Source organism: Triticum urartu, chromosome 1A (genome assembly GCF_056163025.1).
Source record: "Triticum urartu cultivar PI428250 chromosome 1A, HENAU_Tu73, whole genome shotgun sequence".
Lineage (NCBI taxonomy): Eukaryota > Viridiplantae > Streptophyta > Magnoliopsida > Poales > Poaceae > Triticum > Triticum urartu.
The window spans coordinates 22,168,316-22,194,934 of record NC_141873.1 but is presented as its reverse complement, the minus strand read 5'-3'; the positions used below and the strand labels follow the sequence as shown (position 1 = coordinate 22,194,934).

General features: G+C 43.4%; 4 protein-coding genes, 1 long non-coding RNA gene and 1 pseudogene across 6 annotated transcripts; 4 read left to right on the top strand and 2 right to left on the bottom strand.

Moving 5' to 3' along the window:
- The first annotated feature begins 435 nt into the window (after positions 1-435).
- LOC125543541 (uncharacterized) lies at positions 436-2,794 on the top strand. Its single transcript, XM_048706918.2, has 3 exons — positions 436-779; positions 2,069-2,198; positions 2,492-2,794. Exons 1-3 carry the CDS (start codon positions 538-540, stop codon positions 2,528-2,530), a joined length of 411 nt encoding a protein of 136 aa, XP_048562875.2. The 5' UTR covers positions 436-537; the 3' UTR covers positions 2,531-2,794.
- Positions 2,795-2,872: 78 nt separating this feature from the next.
- Positions 2,873-6,682, bottom strand: LOC125543523 (P-loop containing nucleoside triphosphate hydrolases superfamily protein). The gene is made up of 10 exons (XM_048706897.2): positions 6,476-6,682; positions 6,022-6,094; positions 5,814-5,923; positions 5,291-5,434; positions 5,086-5,194; positions 4,627-4,988; positions 4,468-4,541; positions 4,025-4,329; positions 3,473-3,719; positions 2,873-3,329 (listed from the first exon to the last, which is right to left on the bottom strand). The coding sequence occupies exons 1-10, from the start codon at positions 6,633-6,635 to the stop codon at positions 3,075-3,077; spliced, it is 1,839 nt and encodes a 612-aa protein (XP_048562854.1). The 5' UTR covers positions 6,636-6,682; the 3' UTR covers positions 2,873-3,074.
- Positions 6,683-8,080: 1,398 nt separating this feature from the next.
- LOC125543551 (uncharacterized) lies at positions 8,081-12,187 on the bottom strand. Its single transcript, XR_007298560.2, has 2 exons — positions 12,011-12,187; positions 8,081-8,573 (listed from the first exon to the last, which is right to left on the bottom strand). It is a non-coding gene; the product is annotated as an uncharacterized LOC125543551 (long non-coding RNA).
- Positions 8,586-11,996, top strand: LOC125543506 (scarecrow-like protein 33). The gene has a single exon (XM_048706879.2). It carries the CDS (start codon positions 8,970-8,972, stop codon positions 11,157-11,159), a length of 2,190 nt encoding a protein of 729 aa, XP_048562836.2. The 5' UTR covers positions 8,586-8,969; the 3' UTR covers positions 11,160-11,996.
- Positions 12,188-12,193: 6 nt separating the features above from the next.
- Positions 12,194-16,987, top strand: LOC125543513 (scarecrow-like protein 34). The gene has a single exon (XM_048706886.2). It carries the CDS (start codon positions 13,987-13,989, stop codon positions 16,153-16,155), a length of 2,169 nt encoding a protein of 722 aa, XP_048562843.2. The 5' UTR covers positions 12,194-13,986; the 3' UTR covers positions 16,156-16,987.
- A 1,281-nt stretch (positions 16,988-18,268) lies between these two features.
- LOC125541778 (S-adenosyl-methionine 4-1-methyl-2-pyrrolidinyl-3-oxobutanic acid methyltransferase-like) lies at positions 18,269-21,349 on the top strand (annotated as a pseudogene). The gene is made up of 4 exons (XR_015617362.1): positions 18,269-18,479; positions 19,401-19,793; positions 19,863-20,129; positions 20,212-21,349. The product of XR_015617362.1 is annotated as an S-adenosyl-methionine 4-1-methyl-2-pyrrolidinyl-3-oxobutanic acid methyltransferase-like (transcript).
- The last annotated feature ends 5,270 nt before the right edge of the window (positions 21,350-26,619 follow it).

Below are 26,619 nucleotides of genomic sequence, written 5' to 3'. Positions count from 1 at the left end.
TCTAGGGAAATCGTTCTGCCACTCTGTTTGGAGGGAAAATTTCATCGGCACGGACATCTTGGTAAAAATTAATTTTTGTTTTTGTTCTTGTGTTGTCAAGCACTCTCTGGTTCAAAATTCATGTGGTTTTCTAAATCGTATTGAGATCCACTTGGATCATGTGTTCTTTATATTCACGCGTGTTAAAAATCCCGCGAAACAAAATGGCCATTATCGAAAAACAAGATTTCCTTTTTTTCCATTTTTTTTGTCGTTGTTGCAAAATCCGGCTCTGAACCGAACAATGCCAATCAAGGCCACTAATGATTTCTCTAAAAAAAAGTTCACTCATGATGGGTCAATGATTTGCCTTTCGCTTTTCTAGGGGCATACACGCGATATTTGACATCATTCGAGGGGCTGCGCGCAAAACTCCCAACCACCAACTATACACGCACGAGATCTTCTTTTCAGTCCAAAGGAGGGAAAGACGACTATTTTCCTCCGCCTCGATCCCATCGCTGCCCCCTCCTCCCTCGATCTCGCCGCCGTCGCGCCATGGCGAAGGCGAAGCCGTCGTCGGCGGCGAAGAAGCAGGCGGCGAAGAGCCAGGGGGCTCAGCAGGGCGGCGGGGCCGGGCACGCGGCGCCGTCCGGGCTCGCGCGGTACCTCGACCCGGAGGCGCCGTGGGACAAGGACCAGCTGCTGGACACCGTGCACTGGATCCGCCAGGCCGTGGCGCTCGCCTGCGGCCTCCTCTGGGGCGCCGTCCCGCTCGTCGGCGCCCCCTGGATCGTCCTGTAAGCGCCCCGAATCTCCAGCCCCCCTTTTTCTTTCTTTGTCTGGCTTTCTCTCTTGCCCGTGGAGTCGTGCCCGGCTGCGGCTCCCCTCTCGCCTCACCGGCTATCCGCTCTCCTCGAGCTCCTCCTCCGACCCCTTCCCGGTCCGTGCAACGAATTCGGCCGGAGGGAGGCGTGGTGGAGCGGGAGAGGTGGTCACCGCCGTCCGCGCAGGTGATCCGTGGCGCGGCCGCGGCGCTGACCGGGGAGTAGAGGCCGGGCAGCGGGCGCGGCGGATGCTGGAGGTCGCAGTGGATGTGGTGGATGCGATGGGCTGGCGGACGCGGGAGGTTGTAGCGGATGCGGCGGCGACAGAGGAGCAGAGACTTGCCGGCACAGAACTGTCATGGAGTGGTGGGGCATCCAGCCGCTCTTGCTCTTCTTGCGCTATGATTGCGGCCATGTAGAGTAGCTCCTCTTCGTCGGACGAGGAATCCAGGAAGTATTGCCAGGCCAAGCTGCGACGGCGGCGGCTCATCTCGTTGCGGGGAGACAACGGAGAGATGGGGAATGGGATGTGGAATAGAGACAGAGCCAGGGGTGTGTGAGTGTGTGTGTGAGAGAGAGAGACATAAGGGAGATGAACTTGTGTATATGGACGCAAAAACTAGCCGTTGGAGCACTATAAAAAAAGGACAGACCGGTGCACATAGCTCCCGCTCACGCAGGGTCCGGGGAAGGGCCCGACCACTTTGGGTGGTCTTTGGTACGGAGGTGGCTCCCGTGACGTGCTCACATGTCAGTGGCCCAACTGCAGGGTGCAGTACAAGTGGCTGTTTCTAGGACTCGAACCCGTGACCTCATGGTCAACAGTTTTACCGCTGCCCCAAGGCGCCCCTTCATTGGAGAACTAGCTGTTACAAATGTTGTTTAGGGGGTGCCATTTGGGGGTGCTGCTGGAGTTGAACAAAGTTTAGGGGGAATATGTTTGTTCAGGGAGTTGCTGGATTTGCAAGGCCTGAGCACAGCACACATGTTCTTGTAGTACCTCAATTGGGATCTCCTTTTTTTTGGGCCTCGATGGAGTGTATGGCTCTTGCCGTTTCAGTTATTTTTGGTATTGTAAGTAATAATAGCTGTTTTCAAATTTGGAATGCGGGCAACGTTTTCGTACAAAATTGAGACCCAGTGTTGCTGCCATGAGCCCATTGAGATGTATTTTTTGTTGGAATATGTTTTCGGTTATTAGGACCCTGTTTTGGCTACCTGTATGCGAGCTCTTGATGGTTATAATGCCTGATTTCTCACAGGTTCGTGGCCATTTCTTCTGGCATAATTTACTGGTACTATGCGCACCTATTGAAGGTCGACGAGGAAGAATTCGGAGGCCATGGCGCGCTGCTTCAGGAGGGGATGTTCGCATCTTTCACCCTTTTCCTGGTAAGTGATTCATTCAACAGTTTTTGTTTCATCAGTTCCAATCTAGTTGCATCCCAAGCAAATCTGAAATCATTCTTAAACCCAGACTGTGTCTATTGGTTCTTTCTACCATGCTGATGTTGCTGATCTCTGTAACCATTCTGAAATCCAGACTGCCATGTGCATCTGCAGTAGCAAGTACATAAAAGCTTTAAGTAGTGGTAGCACGTAGCAATCACATTACTTATTTGGCAATGCATATTCAATCAGCAGATGATGGTTACTGACAAGATGATTGTTGTTGCTTGTTGCAGCTTTCATGGATCCTTGTGTACAGTTTGGTTCACTTTTGATGAGAAGCTCCTTTGTTGAACATACCGTGATTTGGGATCGGATTGGCGGAAAAAAATTCACCAGAACTCTGTAGATTATCAAAGAGCCCTAGAACAGCATTGTATCAAATCGGTTCAGGCAGTAATGTTGTTTCTGAATCCCAGTGTAATTTTGATAGAACATCTTAGCATATCAGTTGTTGGCAGAACATGTTCAGTATGCTTGACATGGAACTATTGGATATCATTCTCTTGCATCGATTCAATAAAACGTTTTAACATGTAGATCATCGTGAGATTTTGTTATTTTGTGATTTCGAGCGAGCACTTGCTTCCAAACGTATGAACAGACAAGCATGAGGATTTGACAAACAAGAGTTATGATCAAAGATAATCAAACATTTTACATCCAAGGAAACGTAACAAAATCCTGTGGTTGCACAGTAAATTAGTTGTCTAGCTCTGGTGAGTTTCTTGCAAAATCGCTGCTGCTGTTAGTTTCATGATCCACCATCCATCAGGTCCTGTCTCACTGTGTGACGATCTTCTATTGCCATATGGGGATTCACTTCTTGGTGGGGAATTTTCTCCGTTTGGTTGGTCCTTGCCCTTCGCGTTTCTGTTCTTTCTTCCTCTTCTTGAGTTGCACCTGGTGCGACCTCCCGACCAGCGAGGGCTGCTCCTTCAGCCCAAAGCTTCTCGCCACATGCCCCAGGTGGAGCTTCTTCACCATGAAGATCTTCTTCAGCTCGCCTCGGTGGGCGGTGTAAGCGCGAAGCCAGGAACAGAAGGCATCCCTGGCAAGCTTATTTGTTGTGGCCTGGATAAGAAAGAGTATATGATAGCGCATTTGTTGAGATGGGCAAAAGCACAATATTTACAATAAACAAGCAATCGGAGCTGTTCTTCTAGCTACTCAAGACGGCAAGAGTCCACCGAAGGAAGAAAAAAAAAGTGTGTTACCTCGGATGCGACGTAATTTTCCAGCGTTCTCTGTACAGAGAGTATCCATGGGTGCATATCTAAAGATATTGGCTTCCTCTTGAGAGGCTTCTCCCCATTCACAGGGAAACCGTCTAAAACCTTTTGGAAGGGGTATTCTGTCAGAGATACACCATGTAGCTCTAGGTCTTTCAAGTAGTCAAGTTCAACAGGTTGGAGAAACAGGAGGGCCTCCCCCTTTTCACCAATCCTTGCAGTTCTTCCAACCCTATAACAAACAACTAATGTTATTGAAACTGAAGCATGCCCAGAAGAAGATGCTAGTGCAGACGAAGTACGAGGTAAACTGTCTTTATTAGCTTATAATATCAAATCTTCCTAAAAGAAAAACTACAAAAGGCATAGCATTCACAAGAAAGAGCTAAACAGTGTACAAAATTGACAGTAATGAAGAGAAAGAACTATGCGTGTTTGCTTCATTCAGTTGCATATGAACAAAGAATCTGGCAACAGTTATGGAGAAAGTATGAGACCAGTAACCTAAAAATGCATGACATGAGATGTTTAAGGTACCTGTGAACATATTCAGAAGCTTCCCCAGGTGAATCATACTGTATGATGCACCTAACTTTCGGAATGTCTAAGCCTCTGGCAGCAACATCAGTACACACAAGAATTGCAGATTTATCAGAACTGAATCCCAAGTATGACTTTTTGCGGTCTTCCTGGTCCATGTTACCATGTAAACGGAACACTTTGCAGCCAAGAAATTTTTGCTTCTTATCTGTATCTAATGCGAGGCCACGGCTCCACTCAAGCTGGCTGAGTACAGTGTGGTGGAAATCTACAGCGTCACATGTTGACATGAAAACAACAACCTGCAGAAGGAAGATGAAAACTAACTCAAAATAGTTCAATTCTCAGGACGAACAGAGCATACAGGATGACAAGCAAAATTTGCAGTGGAAAAAATTAGTGTAGTGAAAGTTAAGCAGCTTCATGGTGTATCAAGTTACCTTCTGGGACACTTGTCTTTCGAATTGAGATTTCAGAATGGTCAGAAGAACTGCAAGCCTCGAACCACATGAAACTGCATAAAACAGAAAACATTGCAGTAACTACCAAAGCAACACATGGCAAGCATGCAAAGTTCCAAGCGAGCAGATTTCCGCTACCTTTAACATATCTTTGAACCAATTGTGCAGGAAGCTTAAAATCATCAACCGCGGGTTCCGCTATATTGTTGTGCTTGTCAGGTATTTCCTCCTCATCGTCGGATAATAAGGAAGTGTGCTTCTTCCCTAGGGCACTGGACCTCTCAGAAGGCTTCTTTTGTTCATCAAGTCCAATCATCACTGGGTTCTTCAAACTAATGTTGGCTAAGCGGTTCACCTTTTCGTTGAGAGTTGCTGATAAGAGAAGGTTTTGCCTTTGCATAGGGTCGGTTTTGCTTTTATTCTCATCAGAAGCATCGGTCCTGGAACCCAAGAGCCCTAGTATATCCTCGACTGCTTTTCCAAAACCAAGCTCAAGAATGCTGCATGAATACAAGTAAACACCATTGCAGTAAGAGCTGTGTCCATAGGATAAGATATCTTGTATGGAAGAAAATGATGAGTTTATGACTAGCAGACCTGTCAGCTTCATCGAAAACTATCCAGCGCAAATTTGAATAAACAAATGATGAAGTATGCTGTAAGTGGTCCAGAAGGCGCCCAGGAGTGGCAATTAGGATCGATATTCCTATATAGAAAATATGTGGAGTCAAAATACAAGATTGTATAAAGGCAAGATTCTATATGAGAAGTTGCATCAACATCTTGATGGGACAAGATATACCTTTCCGCAGTCTTGCTTTCTCTTTTGATCTACTCTCACCACCCATTACATACCCAGGGACAAGCCAGTGAAAACGATGCACCAACTGCTGTGCAATCCCATAAACCTGCAAGCACAGCTCTCGCGTCGGAACAATTACCAACGCTGCAGTCAAATAATTAGCAACATCATTCAGAATATTGAGGGTTCTTCACAAGATAACTAGAGTGATTTACAATTTCGCAGTTCCATAGAAATTTGATAGACGAGTTTAATCGGGGACCCTTCATATAGCAACTGATAAGAGTTCAGTTATATAGTTATATGATATGGTTTCTTTTGGACCTTTCGGTTATGTTTCAGCCGACATATCAATCAGCTTATCCGCAATTTTCCTTATGAAAACTGGTAACATAGCTGAATCCCATCAGATATAACCACCAACCAGATTTAATGACAAAAAAAAACCCATGATAAATAGAGCATATCCACCACGTATATGCAGCAAAAAAAGGAACAAGAGCAGAGCGCAACGAGTCATTACCAAAAGTTCCATGAGTTCTCTCGACACGAGGCTCCCTCATCTGGAGAAGGTGGACGATCGGCGCGAGATACGCGAGTGTCTTTCCAGTGCCGGTCGCCGCCTTCACAAGCCTGCAGTTGGCGGACGCAAAAACAACGAAACTTTTGAACACAGAAGCAGCACTGTAGTTTCTGCAGTTGAGCAAAATAAGATTCTGATGGGTGCATACAGGTGCTGTCCTGACATGGCGACGGGAATCGCCTGGGCCTGGATCCGCGTCGGCCCCTGGAAACCCATCTTATCTGCACCAGAGAAACGAAACCACAGAACTATCAGCAAGCAAGCTGAAGGGAGTAAGAAGTAGTACATTAGTTTCTTGCAGAATGTATTGGCAGCCCATCCCTATGCTTGCAGGCTGTGCTCGGCAGGATACAGAGACATACATCCTACCGCGGCATCCCATACACAAAATCTCACCGAAATATCTGAGTTCTTCTGCTAGATTTGACCCGGCAACCAAGAATCTACGCCCCACTCGTCCCAGCTTAGGACAGAAAGGCATGAAATTTTGTTCTTTCCACACTAATTTGATGGGTTACAGACTAAGAGTCTCAATTAGTCACTAGATGGAGGCGGCTGCCGAACCAATAGGGCCACAGAGACATGGGGAGGGAGGGAGGGACCTTGGAGGTGGGCGCAGAGGGTGGGGTGGAGCCCGAGGTCGGCGAAGGAGCGCGAGGAGAAGAGCCCCTCCGCGTCGTCTTCATTTGCCTTCGCCTTGGCCTTCGGCGCCGCTGGAGCCGCCGCCGCCGGCGGCTTGCCGAGCCTCCTCTTGGCGGCCATGGAGAGAGGTCGCGGAGGGGTTTAGGGCGAACCGAAGAGGAAACAGGGGAGACCTTTTTCCGCCTTCCGAGAGCGTTTACGTACTCGATTAGTCGTGGTTTAGCTGGGCCTGGGCTGTGTCACGATGGGCCCGCCTTGTCAAGCCCAGAATTCACCCAAGAAAAATAAAACCCTCCCCCCATCACCAAAAAATAAAATCAACCCCTAAGAAAAACCGGACCAACTTTTCGAGAATGACCAACATGTGAGTTATATAGTAGCCTTAAAAAAAGATGTGAGCTATATATTGGGTGAACAAGTTACAATGACATAGGCATCAATGACAGGGCGCTGTGTCGCGGCCCTTAGTCGGGAACCAAAGCATAACCGAGGTGGTTGCCGAAGGTGGTGACACTGTGCTCCCAACTCACAAAAACGATTTCAAATGTGATTTACACGCATATCGATTTGTCTTTTTTTTGCCCCTATGTGTAGATCGATTTCTGATTTGGAGCTTTTAGAGATTGTACAAACATGTGTTGCAAACATCCACAAATGTTCTTGGATTTTGTTTTAACTTTTGAATTTGGCTTTCATGAGTTGGGAACACGGTATCACCTAACCGTTGGGAGCACCGGATCCCATCAGGGATCAAATTTAAGGTTCAGTGACCCGCGTATCTCATCAACCTAGATTCATTTTCACAGTATAACAAAAGATCATATTTTTCTCCCTTATTCATACAAGCACACATGGTGCTTTTCTCTATGGAGATCAAAGAAAATACACCATTGCCTGCCCTTTTCTGTCATTTTCGTCAGGGTAACACAGTATTTATCTTCTATATCTAAATAGCTAGCCTCCACTAACTATTTCTCTCAACATGCAAGCATGCCACATCATCACACAACATACATGAGAAATGGCCCACCTCCACTACCATATGCCTCTCAACATGCAAGCAAGCCATTTCATCATGAAACATGTGTGAAAAAAATGACTCATCTCAATATGCAAACATACATGGGAATTTTCATTCTATTATCTTATTTATATTTAATAAATATTTTACAACTATATAATAATCTAACATAATAAAATATATGTATTTTCAATTTTAGTTTTTTATATTATTACTTCGAATATTCATGTTTCATACACCGAATCACATTAAAATATATTGCAAAATATTCCTGCAACAACGTGCGGGGTATCATCTAGTTTTGTTAAGAGCACAAACTCAGATTACTTTATCATATACGGCGCCGAGAGAATATCTATACACTATAGTGATACCACACTTTACATGATACCATGAAACCAATATCAAAATATAGTAAAAAAAATCATAGAAAAGGGATTTTATTTTAATGGGATAAAGTACAAGAAACAACCCTAAAACAAATTCAACCAAAAGCGTTATATATACTATATCAACTATCAAGTGTAAGGAAAAAAGAAAAAAAAAACTTTGAATAGTGCGTCCCCTTTATTTTTTTAGTGACCTCAGAATTTTTATAGATTTTGTCTCTTTCCTTTCTAGCAGTATTACAGTAGTGTTAACCATCATGTCATGAAAATGCACATCCAGATGCAATCTATACACTACTGTCGATGTTGTAAACAAAATTCAGAGGTGTTTACACTCCTTAAAACATTGGTACAACTGTATCGCTCAATTAGGAACCTTGATAATGACTAAAACCTTGATGCGCAGCCGGGCCTAGGGCTAATCGACAGGATAACGGCTGTAATCTGGACCATCCTCTGTCACAATCACCATGGCTGTGTTTGGTGAACAAAACACTTTGTTTACATCGACACCACAGCTCAGTACTCAGTTAAATAACAACACCCCTTCCTCTCCCTCCTTCTCCAAGCTTCTGATCTGATCCTGCTGCTGCTGCTGCTTAATAACCAAAAGCTTTTGCTACTTGCTCAGATCAGATGACGAGCCTCCTGCACATAAAAAAGGAACAATGCTATTAGGGGCGTCGTAATTTCAGAATTGCCTTAACAAGTACCACAGGTGAGTCCTTTTTCTGTTATATTGATGCTAAACATTCTAGGTTTATAACCAGGTAAACTAGTCATGCTCGTTTCCGCATGCCCTCGAAAATTCCTTTTTCATCAGTATGGCATGCCAAAAAAATCATAAGCTGAAGATGATGGAAAATAATAAGTGCTCGCCGAGCAGAATTCCGTTTTGGAGTCTGGGTCACTCCAGACTAGCAGATGAGCAATGTGAAGTAAAAAAATTGTCTCACATAAATAAGCTTAAATTTCCCTCTCTTTTTTTTTGTGTGTGTGCAGGCAACAACCTGATTCATTTACTGTGGTGCAAAGAATAATCGCATGCGTCTTGCTCAGTTCTGCCAGGAAAATCCTCCATTTGAAGTGGAAATAGGAGGAGGTTTTCCAGAATGGAAATTGAACCTCTCCTTGACGATCTATGGCCTGAGTAGTCCGCTGTTCCTGGCCCAGCCAACAACCACTGGAGCAAGCACATATCTGCATGCTGCAGCCACCAGCCCCGGGTTGTGCAATTTTAATAGCAGCCTTGGACAAAACCAATTTCAGATTGCCGCAGGGGGTAGTAGCCCTGAGCACCGCCAGATCAGATCAAACGATGCTCTTCACTACATAAGCCAGATGCTAATGGAGGACGTTGATGAGACCCCGGTCGGCGTGTGCCAAGAGGAGGCTGCTCTCCAGGCTGCCGAGAAACCATTCCGTGACATCCTTGGGCCTGTATGCCCGCCGGCTACTAACTGGCCGCCATTGCATAGCAACAACGAAACAGGTGACTTTCATAATAGTTGGACCAGCCGTTACAAGAGGCTCTGGAGCGCTAGCTTCAGTAATGACAACTACAGTTACAGCATGTTACAGCCCTTAACAAACCCGTTGAGTCCATATACTGGCTCTGTACAAAAACGTCCATTTATAAGTGTTGGACTGACTTCTAGATCTGGTTTCCCTGCCTTGCATCGTCAGAGAGGTGTCAAGGAGGCAACAATGGCTGCTCCAAGTATTGATAAGCTGGTGATATATTTAGAGAATGGCATACTTTCTATTACCAAACTGACTACAAATGCGAAAGTAGGAGAGAGGAGCGAAAATGCAATCTTTGAGGTGGCAGACCCAAGTGACCCAAGCGAAAACTGGGATACCTTGGAAGGAAGGAGCAATAAACATCTTGCCTTCACTACTTGTGCAATAATCCGGAATGAAAATTTCGACCGAATTCTGCTATGCTATGGTCGGAAGAGTTTCGAACAAATAACAAGATCACGAAGAGGGATGGCAGAGGAAGGCAACAAGAGCTCGATGAAAGGCCGGAGCAAAGGACATCAGAAGTTATGGCAGAGGAAGCAACCGAGGAGAGAGTTGGTTGATCTCAGGACTCTCCTCGTCAATTGCGCACAAGCTGTGGCAGAACACGACCACCTGGTGGCCAGTGAACTCCTAAAGAAGATAAGACAGCACTCCTCAGCAGATGGTGGTTGTACTCAGAGACTGGCATTTTACTTGGCGGATGGCCTCGAGGCACGCTTGGCTGGGATTGGGAGTCAGGTTTATCGCAACCTCATGGAGAGGCGAACAAGTACCACAGATTGGTTAGACGCTTGCAGCCATTTTCATGCATCCTGCCCTTTCGACAGGACGTCACACTACTTTGCCAGCCAAGCAATTCTTGGTGTTTCACAAGGGCAACCAAGGGTGCACATCGTTGATTTCGGTATCGGCTTCGGCCTTCAGTGGCCATTAATGATTCAGAGGTTTTCACAGCAAGAAGAGGGAGCCCCTAAGCTTCGGATCACAGGTATAGACATTCCCCAGCCAGGTTTACACCCCTGCGAAATGATTGAGGAGACAGGGAAGCGGTTGGCTGATTATGCAAACATGTTCAAGGTACCTTTTCAGTATCAGGGCATTGCAGCTTCAAGATGGGAGACCATCAAAATTGAGGATCTTAACATTGATGAGGATGAGGTTCTGATAATCAACTGCATGTTCCGGATGAAGAATCTCGGTCATGAAACCGAAGCCGTAAATAGTAGGGATAAGGTGCTCAAAACTATGAGGAGGATGAAGCCAAAGATTTTTATTTTGGGCACCGTGAATGGGTTAAGCTGTTCACCCTTCTTCATACAACGCTTCAAAGAGGTTATGTTCCATTACTCTTCACTGTTTGACATGCTAGATGCAAATTTTCCTCCATGGGATAACAAAGCAAGAAAGATGATTGAGAAGATCCTATTTGGGCAGGATGCACTTAACATCATAGCATGTGAAGGTGCAGAAAGAACTGAGAGGCCAGAAAGTTACAGGCAGTGGCAGGCAAGGTGCCTCAAGGCTGGGTTCCAGCAGCTTCCTGTCGATCAAGCCATCTTAAAGAACATAGTACACAGGAAGAACTTACATTATCATGAAGAATTCTTTGCTGTTGAAGATTGTGGCTGGCTGCTACAAGGATGGAAAGGGAGGGTACTTTATGCTATATCTAAATGGAAACCTAATGAAACATATGATGATAAGTAAGATTCAAACAGTTTTACCTTTCCAGAGATTATATATGATGATAAGTACTTTATGCTGTTGAAGACATCTTCAACTTTCCGGCAAAGGCTACAGTGGCTAACCACTCTGTTTTACCTTATCTTTCGTTCTTACCCCGTTTGTAAGGCTATAAACCCAAGGTTCGAGAGACTTCCAGACTATTCTGCTTGTATTGGGGTAAACCCTAGCCGCCAGTGTTCCTGATTGGTCCTGAAGGTGTTATCTGAGCTTCGCCCAAGTTCCTCGCAATCAAGCCCCGAATTCGCCATGTTCCACTGTCGTGGGTGAGTGCTTCCGAATTAGTTCTTCAGCCCCTAGCTGGGTCTGCTGGTCATTGTTTTGTATAGTGAACAAAAAGGTGACTGTAAAATACTTTGCTTCTGTCGTTCTTTTTAATTCCTGGTGAACAAACTGTATTGGGTCCACCAGACATGAGATTAGTGGAAACACTGGATTTGCTGCAAAGTGCAGATTATTGCACTGCCTACCGCTCAAAACTGGTGACAAGGACTGTCATTTCTAGGTTCTGATTTGAAGACGGCAATTGGACTTAATCTAAACTGGAATCCAATATATAGAATGCACCAATGTTCACGTACTCATTACTCTCTCCATATCACAACTAGGTAGGTGGGTGACGTTTTGAACATGTCTTGTGTCAAACTTCTACTAGTACTTCTTAAACTAAGAATGAAAATCAGAAAACCATATTTACAGATTTTTTTCAAAAAATACGTTGGGGAGAATCATATGTACTCTTCCTTGGCCTACGCCTTTGGAGGGGACTACCAAATCACTAAGGAAACATAGACAGGGAGCCGAGGGGGGACGACCTTGGAGGCGGGCGAAGGAGCGCGCAGAGAAGAGCCCCACCGTGTCTTCTTCCTTCGCCTATGCCTTCGCATTCGCCGGCGGCGGCGGTGACCTGCGGAGCTTCCTCTTGGCGGCCATGGAGAGGAGGGAGAATCCAAGAGGAGAGAGGGGGCGCTTTCCGCCTTCCCAGAGCATTTACGCACCTGCCGAACTGCTGGGTCGTGCTTTAACTGGGCCTGGGCCCTGGGCTGTGTCAGGTTAGGCCCACCTGATCATGCCAGCTCATCACCCTATATACCTGAGAGTGATCTTATTCCTCAAAAAAAAAAAAACTGAGAGTGATCTTCTCGGTGTGCTTCCTTGTCATCAATATTGTTATAACCGTTAAATTTACTAGCTTGATCCACTAGCATCTGTTCGACCAAAGGCATGAGAACCCTTTATCATATACTCCTACATTTAATTGTGACATACACAACTTTTTATGTTAAGAATTTTTGCTGATGTAGAAATTTCTCACATAGTTCAAATCCGAAGGACTAAATTAATATTCTACACATCTTTTACAAATTATTAGGACAATGCTCATGCGTTGCTACAAGCAACACTTAGCAATTTCACCGACGAATCGGTGAAGGATTACTTAATATCATAGTCGAATGTCAGTGCATTGCGACAAAATATATATTACCGTGATGACCAAAGGCATAAACAAGGATGTGAATGATGTGTATGTGTGTAAAATTTTAGGATGAAATACCTTGAACTACGATCTGTGCCAAGAAAAAGAAATAAATTCATGGACTTTGAGGATGAATAGTGCATCTACTAAAAAGCCTCAGATTTGTTTTTTAGTATCACTCATTTTCACCTATTTCATTCTGAAAATTTACATACTTGTGCATTATGTCTTTAAGTATATCTGTATTTTAAAAAAACTGAAACATGCAAATTTGAATTTTGATCATTTCAAATTTGGCCTCCATGGAGGCCGAGCTCCATTGAGCATTTTCATCACCCAGAGTGCAGAATAAATTATTCTTCACCTGAGGTAATCTTACGATCTTTCAAAAATAAATTACATTTGGAATACAAATATTTATATTCATATTGATTCACTACGTAAAATTTGACATATGAAAACAAAAATATAGGTCATAAGACTAGAAAAATTGCATTTTATGTATATTTTACACTATGTTTTTACGTTTGTAATTTTACTTAACATAAAATATTTTTTACAACAATTATATATTTTCTTACATTCTCTTTTTACATATGAAATAAGACAAAATTTACAGAATATAAAATTACGGTGCATTAATGTTAAAATAGAGGGGGTGGAGAATAACTATTTCTCGCCCAGGGTGACGAATAGTCAATCCCTTCTTTGGATTACCTCGGATTTTTCAACAATTCAATTAGGGAACCTTAATAATGTTGAAACCCATGCAAGCGCTCCTAATAAACCCTTTTTTATAGGTCTGGTGGCGGCCAGGCCTAGAACTAATCGACAGGATAACTGCTGTATTCTGGACTCATTCTCTGTCACAATAACCATGCCTGACGTTGGGAACGAAGCAACAAAGGTAGAGGAACAACAAAAATACAGTATAAATCTACACCACAGTCACACTAGTCTTCTTTCATAGCCCACATCCTCACTACTCCTCTCAAAGCATTGGATCTGGTGCTGCTGTTCAATAACCAAGGTTTGTGCTTCCCTGCTTTTGCTAACCTTGTCAAGCTCCGCCACTGATGGCATGGCAAAACAATCATAAGCTGAATATCTAGTAAACAGCAAGAAGCAGAGGGCGAGGGAAGCAGGATTCCGTCTTACGGACATTCTAGATTGTAGCACATAAGCAAGGTGGACTGTTGTCTCATATAATTTACTAATTTAGCTTCCATCTTCCAGGAAACAAGCTGATGCATTTGCTGCGGGCCAAAGAAGAATCATATATCTCATATTGAGGTGGAAAACAGACTTTCCAGAATGGCGATTGAACCTCTCCGTGACAATCTGGACGGTATCGCAGCAACCGACCAACCAAACGATAGTGATTCCTCTTCCCAGCAGCAACTCACCGTGTACAACTACGACCCGAGTGGTCCACACTCCACAGTTCTTAACCCAGCCAACCAACCAAGCACATATCTGCTTGGTGGAGTCACTAGCCCTGGGTTCTGCAGCGTCAACAGCAGCCTTGGACAAAACCAAGTTCAGATTGCTGCAGGGGGTAGCCCGGAGCACCGCCAGATCAGATCAAACGATGCTCTTCACTACATAAGCCAGATGATCATGGAAGACGTCGACGAGAGGGTCGACATATGCCAAGGGGAGGCTGCTCTCCAGGCTGCTGAGAAGCCATTTCGTGACATTCTTGGGGAGGTATACGTGCCGGCTACTAACTGGTCGCCATTGCATGGCAACAACAAACCAGAAAACTCTGATAAGAGTGGGACCACTGGCTTCAGTAATGACTATTCCAGTTACAATGTGTTACAGCCCTTAGCAACCCCATTGAGTCCATATACCTGCAACAGGAGTCTTTTTCTACCAGACCATCCATTGGTAAGTGTTGGACCGACTTCTAGATCTGGTTTTTTCCCTGCCTTGCATTGTCAGAGAGATGTCGAGGAGGAAAAGATGTTTGCTCCAAGTATTGATAAGCTGGTGATATATTTAAAGAATGGCGTACTTTATATTTCCCAACTGACTACGAAGGTAAAAGTAGTAGAGAGGAGCGAAAATGCAATCTTTGAGGTGGCAGACCAAAGGGGCTGGGATATCTTTCAAGGAAGGAGCAACAAACATCATGCCATCACAACTTGTGCTATAATTCGAAACGAAAATTTCGACCAAGTTCTGCTATGCTATGGTCGGAAGAGTTTCGACCGAAGAACAAGACTGCGAGAAAAGATGGCGGGGGAAGGAACCAATAACTCACTGAAAGGCCGGAGCAAAGGGCGTCTGAAGCTATGGCAGAGGAAGCAACCGAGGAGAGAGTTGGTTGATCTCAAGAATCTCCTCATCAATTGCGCAAAAGCTGTGGCAGAAGACAACCACCTGTTGACCAGTGAAATCCTAAAGAAGATAAGGCAACACTCCTCACCAGATGGTAATTGTACCCAGAGACTGGCATTTTACTTGGTGGATGGCCTCGAGGCACGCTTGGCTGGGACCGGGAGTCAGGTTTATCAAAATCTCATGGAAAGGCGAACAAGTACCACAGACTGGTTAGAGGCTTACAGCCTTTTTATTGCATCTTGCCCTTTCGACAGGGCGTCATACCACTTTGCCAACCAAGCTATTCTTGATGTCTCACAAGGGCGTCCAAGAGTGCACATCATTGATTTCGGCATCGGCTTCGGCTTTCAGTGGCCATTAATGATTCAGAGGTTTGCAAAGCAAGAAGAGGGAGCCCCTAAGCTTCGGATCACAGGTATAGACATTCCTCAGCCAGGTTTACGCCCCTGTGAAATGATCGAGGAGACAGGGAAGCGGTTGGCTGATTATGCAAACATGTTCAAGGTACCTTTTCAGTATCAGGGCATTGCCGCTTCAAGATGGGAGACCATTAAAATTGAGGATCTTAACATTGAGGAGGGTGAAGTCCTCATCATCAACTGCATGTTCCGGATGAAGAATCTTGGTCATGAAACCATAGCCATAAATAGCACAAGGGACGAGGTAATCAAAACTATGAGGAGGATGAACCCAAAGATTTTTATTTCTGGCACCGTGAATGGGTTACGCAGTTCTCCCTTCTTCATACAACGTTTCAAAGAGGTTATGTTCCATTACTCTTCAATGTTTGACATGCTTGATGCAAATATTCCACGGGATAATGAAGCAAGAAAGACAATTGAGAGGGTCCTATTTGGGCGGGATGCACTTAAGAGCATAGCATGTGAGGATGCAGAATGGACCAAGAGGCGGGAAAGTTACAGGCAGTGGCAAGCAAGGTTCCTCAAGGCTGGGTTCCAGCAGCTTCCTGTTGATCCAGCCATTTTAAAGAAAATAGTACAAAAGAAGAACTCACTTTATCATGAGGAATTCTTTGCTGTTGAAGATTGCGGTTGGCTACTGCAAGGATGGAAAGGGAGAGTAATTTATGCAATATCTAAATGGAAACCTGATGAAACATACGATGGTCAGTAAGATTCAAACAGTTTTTCAAGTGAATCTGGTGTTGTTTCAAACGAATATTAATTATGTGTACCTGGTCATTGTTTTGTATAGTGAACAAAAAGGCGACTGAAACACTTTGCTTGTATCGTTCTTTTTTTTATTTCGGATGAATAAACTGCATTGGGCCTTCAAGACATGAGTATAAGTGGAAACACCATACCTTGAGACTGATTTGCTGTAAAGTAGATCATTGCGCTGAATCTCTCTCAAAACTGGCGATGTGGAAGAACAGAGGATTGTAATTTCTGATTTGAAGACGGCGATTGTACTTAATCCAAACAAGGTTCCTATGCAGGAATCCAACAGGATGCGCCAATGTTCACATATCACAACTTGGTGGGTGACGTTTTGGACATGTCTTCTGTAAAACCTGTACTACTTCTTAAACTACGAACGCGATTTTGGACATTCAGATTGGAAATTTGGAAATCATATGTACAGATTGTTTCTCAAAAAAAAAAAAAAAAACGTGGACGACATTAGGGGGTGAGCTCCTGGATTTTGAGTAGATTATTATTGCACTGCCTATCTCTCAAATTCATCTGTATAGATTTTTTTCTCAAAACTTACGTGGATGAGATTATGGGGCGAGCTCCTAGTTCCCCCAGGGGGCTACCAAATCATCAGAGAGGGAGAGTGGGGTGGAGGCGGGCGCGCGGAGGCCGATGTCGGCGAAGGATGGCAAGGAGAAGAGGCCCTACGCGTCGTCTTCCTTCGCATTCGACCTGCCGGGCTTCCTCTTGGCGGCCATGGAGAGGTCACGGAAAAGAGAAGAGAGAGGGACGAACTCCGCCTTCGTAAAGCGCTTACGGACTCGCTGATTTTTTTAGGGACTCGGCACTGCTTTTTTTTTTTAGCAACAAACTAGGCTTTATTCATAAGTTGATGTCATGTTTTAACTGGACCTGGGCCCTAAGCTGTGTCAGCCTAGGCCCACCTTATCAGGCCTCCCCTCGCAGAAAACAAAAGAATCGTCTAAAAAAAACCTCACTTCCGTCCTACTATGTCCATTTTAAAATATAGTGCGTATTCAAGTAAAATAAATAAAATATATAGACCATATTAATTTGTAAGGTTACTCCGCATAAGCACTGAAGAAAACTTAACGGCTGTCACCGTAAATAAATAAATAAATACGATACCTCTCTGAAAGAAAAGATTATATACATGGATATGCAACTCTTAAATTTTTTGAAAAGTCATTGCCAGATGTAGGTGCAACAACGTTGTTGTCAGCGCCGTACCAGCAGCTATCATGAATGGTCCCAGAAAAACGAAAATTTTAAATGCTATACTTCCAAAACTGAACATCAACGGTTGCTAGCCACGTTGCCTAACAAGGCATTGTCGGGCGACCGAGACACACGGGGTCTCATGTTCGAACCTCAGCCATGTCTTTCTTTTTTTCCGTTTGTATTTCTCTCTTCCCTACTGACAGGTGGGACCCATCATCTGCCGAGCTGAGAGCAACCAGAAGAAACCAAACCGTAAGTGTGCTTAAATGGGGGTATAAACTGAGAATTTTCATCTGTTGTAAACCAAAAACTTAAGGGTAAAAAGTGGAATTAAATCTAGATTTTATCACATGGCAGATGTGGTTAGCAATCTTCGGATTATTCAAAAAGTAGATTTAATTGAGTTAAAAAAAGTAGATTTAATCTTCGGATTATCTTTCCTTGGAAGGTGAAGTTGTCATTGTGCGTCTTTGCACAATAGCAATTCTTAAGGTTGCTCTGCATAAGCACTAAAGAAAACTTAATGACTGTCACTGTAAATAAATAAATAAAAACAATACCCCTCTGAAAGAAAAGGATTGTATCTATGGATATGCTACTCTAGAATTTCTGAAAAGTCATTGCCACATTTAGGTGCAACGACGTTGTCAGCACCATACCAATGGCTACAGTGAATGGTCCAGAGAAAAACAAAAATATTTAAGTGCTACTTCATTGTTAGTGTTGACGTATAATGTACTGCCTAGAGGTCTTGAGTTCAAGACCCGGCTGGCACAATTAAATTGCAGCCCACTTTCGGTCCATGTTTAGGCCTGAGGGAGCCACACGTGAGGGGGAGTGTTGACGTATAATGTGTTGCCTAGTCTCTTACATAAGATCGGTCTTTTGGTTGCATTGGCTAGAGCATGCACTTCTATAGTTAGTACCTACGTGTTTGCAGATTCCATCAAACTTGTATCAGCCTAGCTTCCTCCAAGCAAAGCCATGGCCTTCATACATGCTATTCATATGAATCCAGGGCACGACGAAACAAGCTATGCACGCAACTCCAGTTTTCAGGTGGTATCTTATCTTTTCTCTCGATTAATTGGGTGATCCTGAATTTCCGATGACATTTTCTTTGACATTTCGCTTCCAAATTTGAACTTGTTCTTGAGATATACAGCTTATATCACTTAGAATTCAAAGGAGAAGAGCAACCCTAGATAAGAAATCCATGCAAAGAAGAAGAAGAAAAAAAACCTAGATAAGAAATCGGGATGGATATGATTGGGTAAACTATTTGTTGTATGTGGTACGTGGATCTTTGGGTCTCGGGTGCCAATGCAACCGAATTGTTTTTTCTTTTCCCGCAAAATTAGTCAAAAATTGCTGAAACTTCAATGCTATAGTGTTATACTTGTGTGAAAAGTTTTGCGAACAAATGACTTTCATGGTATTCTAGGTGAATTATTTTTGACACTGTATAAAGATTACTATTCACACTTTTTTGAACTCGGGATTTGTTTGTTTTTTTGTCCCAGAGTCCATGGAAGTCACTCCTTTACGGAACGTTTATATGAGTATAACACTAGATAAAGTTTGTTTCCAAAATGATTCAGGATGTTTTGACATTTATTACAATTTCTAAATGATTATTTTCAAATCAGGTGCAATGGGACCCGAGCCGGGTATTTCCGCTGTATGTGTCATTTTGCAGCTCATTGCATTTGTTACTGGATACTAGACTCTTTCCCTCTCTGCATCGTGAGTGAATTAAACAACATGAAAGGAGAAAAGAAATGTCTTCAAGACGAAACAAATTCGTTTCTTGATAGTACTTATGTGCTGATGAAGAGTAAGTCATTAGAAACTACTATGGAGAATTTGGAAATTGCAGATAAAAGGAATATGCAACCTACTGAGCGAAGGAGCTAATTAGCACACCATTTAACAGAAATGTTAGACTAGGTTTTCTAAAGGACCACAGCCTGATTGCAGAATGCTGAGAAGAAGAGGATGAAGCCTCTGATAGACGCGGCCATCACTGACTTATGCAACAACACCAACACCTTGTTGCATGGAAAGATGATGATGGTGGATGTGGGCTACTCCTCTGGCCCCAATGCAGTTGCACTGAGATCAACTGCCATTGACGCCATCCACAGCCACTGCCTTCAGATAAACCAACCACCACCGGAAGTGTGTGTGCTACTAAACGACTTGCCTGACAACGACTTCAACACGGTGGTGAAGAGCTTGGTCACGCTCCGTCAAAGCAAGAAGGCTATTGTTGTGACTGGTGTCGCACCGGGGTTGTTTTACGAGCGGCTGCTCACTAGTAACTCCTTGCATCTTGTCTGCTCGTCCAACAGGTTGTTTTGGCTCTCAAAGGTGTGGGCTCGATAAACTGATCCAATTGAATTAGTTGTGGGTATAGTAAGCAAAATCTTACCTTTACAGGCTCCCGAAGATCTAACAAGGAACCACATCCCAGTATCCGACATTGATGAACATGCTAGGCGTGAAAGGCTCCCTATGGTCCGCGAGGCCTATGCACAACAATTCAGGAAAGATCTCTCACTTTTCTTGGAGCTGAGAGCCAAGGAATTGGTCTCAGGAGGCCAAATGGTTATTTCCCTGGTAGGGACGCGTTCTAACGCAATTGCCTCCAAATTCATTCTTTTCCCGGGAATTGTAGTTTAGATCCTAAGTGTCCTGGTCATAGAGGTACATTTCTAGCATAACACCTTTTTCTCTTGCGATCCAGCGTGCCATTATCTCACCGCATGGTCTATGATATGATTGGCAGGGTGTGATCGACAAAGCAAAGTTTGATTCTTTCTATGTGCCGTTGTATGGACCTTCCAACGAAGAGCTAAGGGAGATCATCGAGGCAGGAGGCTCTTTTGCGATTAGGGAGATGCGGGTGCATGACCCTAGAACAGACATGACCGCCACAATGAGCACCCCAACCAGGTTTGTGAACAATCTAAGAGCCTTATTTGAGACAATAATAGTCTAGCATTTCGGAAAGGTTATGGATGAATTTGCGATGGCTGCGGAGCTGTATTGGAGCCTAGATGAGAGCTTGCAAGAGGAGCGTGCCAGAACATCTCGAACTATGCTGGCTGTATCCCTCGCAAAGGCATGATGATGAGGCATAGGTGCCTGAAATACATTTGGTGAGATCGTACTATTGCTTACTTTGAGGCCCACTTAGTTGTAGCAGGCCATACATCACACAATGATATATAGTTCACACAACTAAGTGGACCACCATGCAAAAGTCAGGTCTGTTCGCACTGGACCATCATCGTTCTCGTCTCTTCAGCTCCGTGACTGCTTCACTTCCCCAAATCCCGACTCCTGAACAGCGCCACCCCTCGCATGCCTGATGCCTCTCCGATTACAAGGACACGGCCGTGATACCCAGGCGCGAATTCACTCCCCAATGGTCCTCTCCTTCCTTTCTCAACGATCTGGTCACTCCCCATCAACTGGAGTTGGAGAGATCAAGATGGTATGTGTTCTTGCTTCCCGTAACCTCGTTCCTCCATTCAAAGATTCACTGGTAATTAGCCCTGCCCTCCATCAGTCACGATTCCACATTGCACATTGTTCTGCTCTTCATTGGATCCAGATGTGAGAGATTACTCATGCAAGAGATTAGAAGAGAAAGGGTAAATTTTATTCACTTCATGGTGGTGTCGTCTTATTCGTGTTAATTCTGGCTGCTGCGGCCTGTTGATCAAGCCACCTACATCCGCACTAATCCGTTTCCAAGTTCTTCTGCTCCTGTATTAACGATTTTTATGCAGCTTATTTAGTGACATGTCTCCAAGAAAGTACTCCCTCCGTAAACTAAAGTGATCTAAACGCTCTTATATTAATTTATAGAGTGAGTATTTCTCTTGGTAGTGATTAAAGGAAGGGAGAAAAATGGATAGATGAACTTGTAGAATCCCAGAAAGGATCAATTGCTTAGTTTTCCTTTTTTTGGCAGGTAATGGCTAAGTTTTCCAAAAGTAGTAATTCTTTGCACTTGACTGTAATAAATATTGAAGAACAAAAACTGACAATATTTATGCTACTGCTGCTGATGATACCAACGAGGGTGATAATAGTTGTAGTAAACAATTAAAAAAACCTAGCTCATTCACCAAACTCATAAATACTGCGTGTCAATGAACAACAATCATTCATTGTTTGTTTTGTTTTGCAGAAAAAATATATCTCCATTGTAACAAATTAGAAAATTGAGCTGTTCTGGAGCTATATTGTTCCATCAATCTACACTATGTACGGGATATTTACTTTGCTTCTAATTTTAAAAATAAATAAAAAAAATGAGCTTTTGTGTGTCAAGAAGGGCCCCATGTTCTTGTCTTGCCCCTGGGCCCCGTTTATATGTGGACTGGCCCTGGATTAAAGTAATTATGTCCCTAATGACCCTAAGTAAAGGTAGTTTTATTGTAAAAGTTAATCATGCATTAGAGACAGTGACAATTCGAAGAGCTCGTTATGTTTTGGAACAAAAGGGAGTGCTAGTTTTTTTCTTAACGGTTATTTCGTGTCTTCTTCGTCAATTCTTAACCCTAGTTCCTTCAACACTATGTTCATGAACATGGTAAAGGCACACAGAAATCCTTGGTTAACAAAATGCTAGCTGTAGATTAATCATAGAAAATTATGCAGCAAATAGGTACCTATATATGCATGACTTTGATCAACATTCGCCCTTGCGCTTCTTCCGTATAGTACTCCCTCCGTCCTAAAATAAGTGTCTCAATCTTAATACAACTTTATATTAATGTTAGTACAAAGTTAAGACACTTATTTTGGGATGGAGGGAGTAGCTGGCAAGCCAGTAGAGTGGGAGTGATTTTGCTTTGTGATCCAGAAGAAACGAAGGCATGATCATCTACCTCTTCTTCAGTAACCCAATTGATAGCTTAAAATCACCCTCTGGTTGGGAAACCCAGTTACAGATGTGCGCAAGCTAGAACCGGAGCCTTGAACAAAATGAATGTCCAGTTTATTGCATTAGCCGTAATACCCCTGTGAAATGATCGAGGAGACAGGGAAGCGGTTGGCCGATTATGCACACGTGTTCAAGGTACCTTTTCAGTACCAGGGGGCATTGCCGCTTCAATATGGGAGATCATTAAAATTGAGGATCTGAACATTAACGAGGACAAAATTCAGATAATCAACTACATGTTTCGGATGAAGAATCACAGTCATGAAACCGAAGCCGTAAATAGTGCAAGGGATAAGGTGCTGAAAACTAGGAGGAGAATGAACCCAAGAATTTTTATTTCTGGCAGGCTACGCAGTCCTCCTTTCTTCATACAACAGTTCAAGGAGGTTATGTTCCATTACACTTCAATGTTTGACATGCTTGATGCAAATGTTCCACGGGATAATAACGATACAAAGATGATTGAGAGGATCCTATTCGGGCAGGAGGCACTTAACATCATAGCATGTGAGAGTGCGGAAAGAACTGAGAGGCCAGGAAGTTAAAGGCAGTGGCAAGCAAGGTGCCTCAAGGCTGTGTTCCAGCCGCTTCCTGTCAATCCAGCCATCTTAAAGAACATAGTATAAATGAAGAACTCACTTTCTCACAAGGAATTCTTTGCTGTTGAAGATTGCGATTGGCTGCTATAAGGATGGAAGGGGGGGGGTACTTTATGCTATATCTAAATGGAAAGCTAATGAAACATATGATGATAAGTAAGACTCAAACAGTTTTACAAATGAATTTGGTGTTCTTTTAAACGAATATTAACTATGTGTACTTGGTCATTGTTTTGTGTAGTGTACAAAAATGTGACTGTAAATACTCTGCTTCTGTAGTTCTTTTTAATTTCTGATGAACAAACTGTATTGGGCCTTCAAGACTCAAAGATGGGAATGGGGACGAAACTCGTCGGGCTTTGCTTGCCCGTCCCAGTAACAAAAATCCAAGCCCGTTCCCGTCCCATCCCCATACAAGGGAATAGATTTTTGCCATCCCCGTCACCGACATTTTTTTTGTACCCAGGAACCCGTCCCCATGAGCGATAAGCAAAACTAGCAGCAACATTCCAGCAAAAAAGCATTTTTCGGGGTCTTTTTGGGCTAGGCCTAGGGTTTAGATGAGGCAGGTGGGCAATTAGAAGTGTAATTTTCGAGGGAGAGAGGCGGGATAATAGGGTTTTGGCTAGCCCATGTCTATTTTTTTAGCCCATATGTCATATGTTTCACGGGTTTGGCGGGTTTCAGGTATGGAGTACTCGAACGGGTTTGCACCCGCAAAACCTGATGGGTTTTAAGGTTTACCCAACAGCAGCCCCATGGGAATAGAAAGTAGCCCATCCCCATACCCTAATAATAAGGTAAAAACCCACGGGTATGCGGGTTTCAGGCCCTGGCCATCTTGATTGAAGACATGAGATTGGTGGAAATACAATGCCTAGACACTGGTTTTGCTGTAAAGTGGATTATCGCGCTGAATATATCTCAAAACTGGCCATATGTAAGATCAGAGGATTGTCATTTCTGATTTGAAGACGGCAATTGGACTTAATCTAAACAGGAATCCAATAAAATGCATTAATGTTCACATACTCCCTCCATTTTTGTATACAAGGCCTCTTCATTTTTCGTGTCAAACTTTGACTTATAATTTTGGTCAACAAAATATGAGTTATATGCCATCAAAAATATATCATCAAAAAGTTTTTTGAGAAGTGCATCCAATGGCATACTTTTCATGGCATATAACTCACATTTGGTTGATAAAATTAATGATCAAAGTTAGACATAAAAATATGAAGTGGTCTTGTGTACAGAAATGGAGGGAGTATTATTACTCTCTCCATATCACAACTAGGTGGGTGACGTCTCGTCCATGTCTCCATATAATTTTGATCATTCCGACTGAAAATTTAAAAATCATATGCACATATTCTTCTCAAAAATGATGTGGACAACATTATGAGGTGAGCTCCTAGTTCCCCGAGGGGACAACCAAATCACTAGGGTCTAGGGTCACAGAGACACGGGGAACAAGAGACGGGGGAGGGAGGGACCTTGGAGGCGGGCGCATATGGTGGGGTGGAGGCCGAGGTCGGCGAAGGAGCAGGAGGAGGAGTGCCCCTCCTCGTCGTCTTCCTTGGCATACACCTTCGCATTCACCACCGCCGCCGACCTGCCGAGCTTTCTCTCGGCCGCCATGGAGAGGTCGCGGGCGAGAGGAAGGAAGAGAAGGAGAGGGGTCTGTTTCCGCCTTCATAGAGCGTTTACGTACTTGATGAAGTGTTGAGTTGTGTTTTAACTGGGCCCTGGGCTATGTCATGTTGGGCCCACCTGTTCAAAACTCTATCCCTAATAAAACTCCACGAAAAGAGAGTACCACCCCTAAAAAAGGAAAGTACCACAACATTTTAATGAACAAAAGTGTGTGGGCCTCCAAGAGTCAAGGGTTCAAATATAGTTCCTGAATGATGAGGCGGAAAGAGGGTGGTCTTTGTAAACTTAAATGATTCCTAAACTCAGAGACATAAACATGGATTAAATAAGGCAAAAGCTTACTGTTAAGGGAAGATATGAGATTGTGTGTGTGTGTGCGTGTGTGTGTGTGTGTGAGAGAGAGAGAGAGAGAGATGTCGATGTGGACGATTCTTCATTTCCATTTTGGTCTGATATAGATGTTCCTGTCTAGAGGATGTTGCTTCATCGATGCGAAGAAGCAGATTATGAAATGGATGTCAATACACATCGTAAGGAAGAAAAAGTATTTGATGGAACACCTAAGTTTGATTGAGGAGCGGAATCAACTATTGATGGACGACATACCTTTTTTGTTTAATCATCCCGAATGAGGGTTGAAATGCAATGGTACATATTCAATCAAGCAAAATTAAATTCTGATTTAGATGAAGCAAACAAAAATCCATAATAGGAAAGAAAAAAGAGAAATGCAAGGCTATGTATTGAATCAAGCAAAATGAAATCTACATATGAATAAAAAATCCAGAATAGAGAAAGAATCAAATTGAAGGCTATGTATTCAATGAAGCAAAATTAATCTATATACAGGGGAGAAGGAGGAGCTGTATCTTGCTGTCGATCTTGGGATTAGAAAGAGTTTGCGCGTATGCAAATTTGGAGACGTCGCTTGTTCGTTCGACCACGTCGGTCACGTTAGGACGCGTTCTGTTTTATCCCTAAAATTAGAATGACTGTCAGATATGACCGTTGTTTCTTACATGTCTGGCGCGTAGCCAGGCCTAGGATTAATCGAGAGGGTGACTGTTGCAATCTGGAGCATCCTCTGTCACGATCATCATGGCTATTGTTGGGAACAAAAGACTTACGTAGTTTACATCAACACCACAGTCCACAGACAACCGTCCTCTCCCTCCCTCCTCAAAGATTCTAATCTGATCGTGCTGCTACTTAATATAATTTGAGCGGGGAGTAGTAACCGTCTTAGACTCGAGACGAAAAGATCCCCAAAACTAAGCGGACATGACCCAAATGCTCCAGAAGTAAGTTCAATCCATCATTATCGCACCATATCGGCAATTTTGTTTATTTCCTGATATCAAGTAATTATTTTTTTTGTCTGGCAGCATTTGGAAAGAGTTCACCGTAATTACTCCGGGACTACCGAGCGAGCTGCGATTTGTACACCCGAAAGTAAGTACTACTACCTAGTTCTACGCATCTACCATTGATTCTAGCTAGTTTCATCAATACCATTTAGCATGCTTGCTTAATTATCAGTTTGATTGACCTCTATTTTTCATAAAGTGTTCGTGGCAGGAATCCGGGAATGATTTTTGTGGATACTACATTTGCGAGTTCATCTACAACACGACGTCCTCTAAGCGGGGCTACTCTGAAAAACAATTTGAAGTGCGTAAAGCAAAAATATTCACAATTTTATTTTATTACCATCATTTGTGTTGAGTTTCATTCATATACATGTATTGACTCTCTTCTTCAATTTAGATGTGGCTGATGCGGGATGAACTCCTACCACAAGATCACATACGGGCAATTCAAGAGGAATTGGCGGGATTCTTTCTTGACCACGTCATCAGTAAAGCCGGAGAATACCATGTGGAATTTGACATTAGATGTTAGGGATTGTAAGAGATCTTATATATTGTATATATGTAGCTAGTAGCGTCGGATAGATATACGAAAACTTGTTGTTCGACCA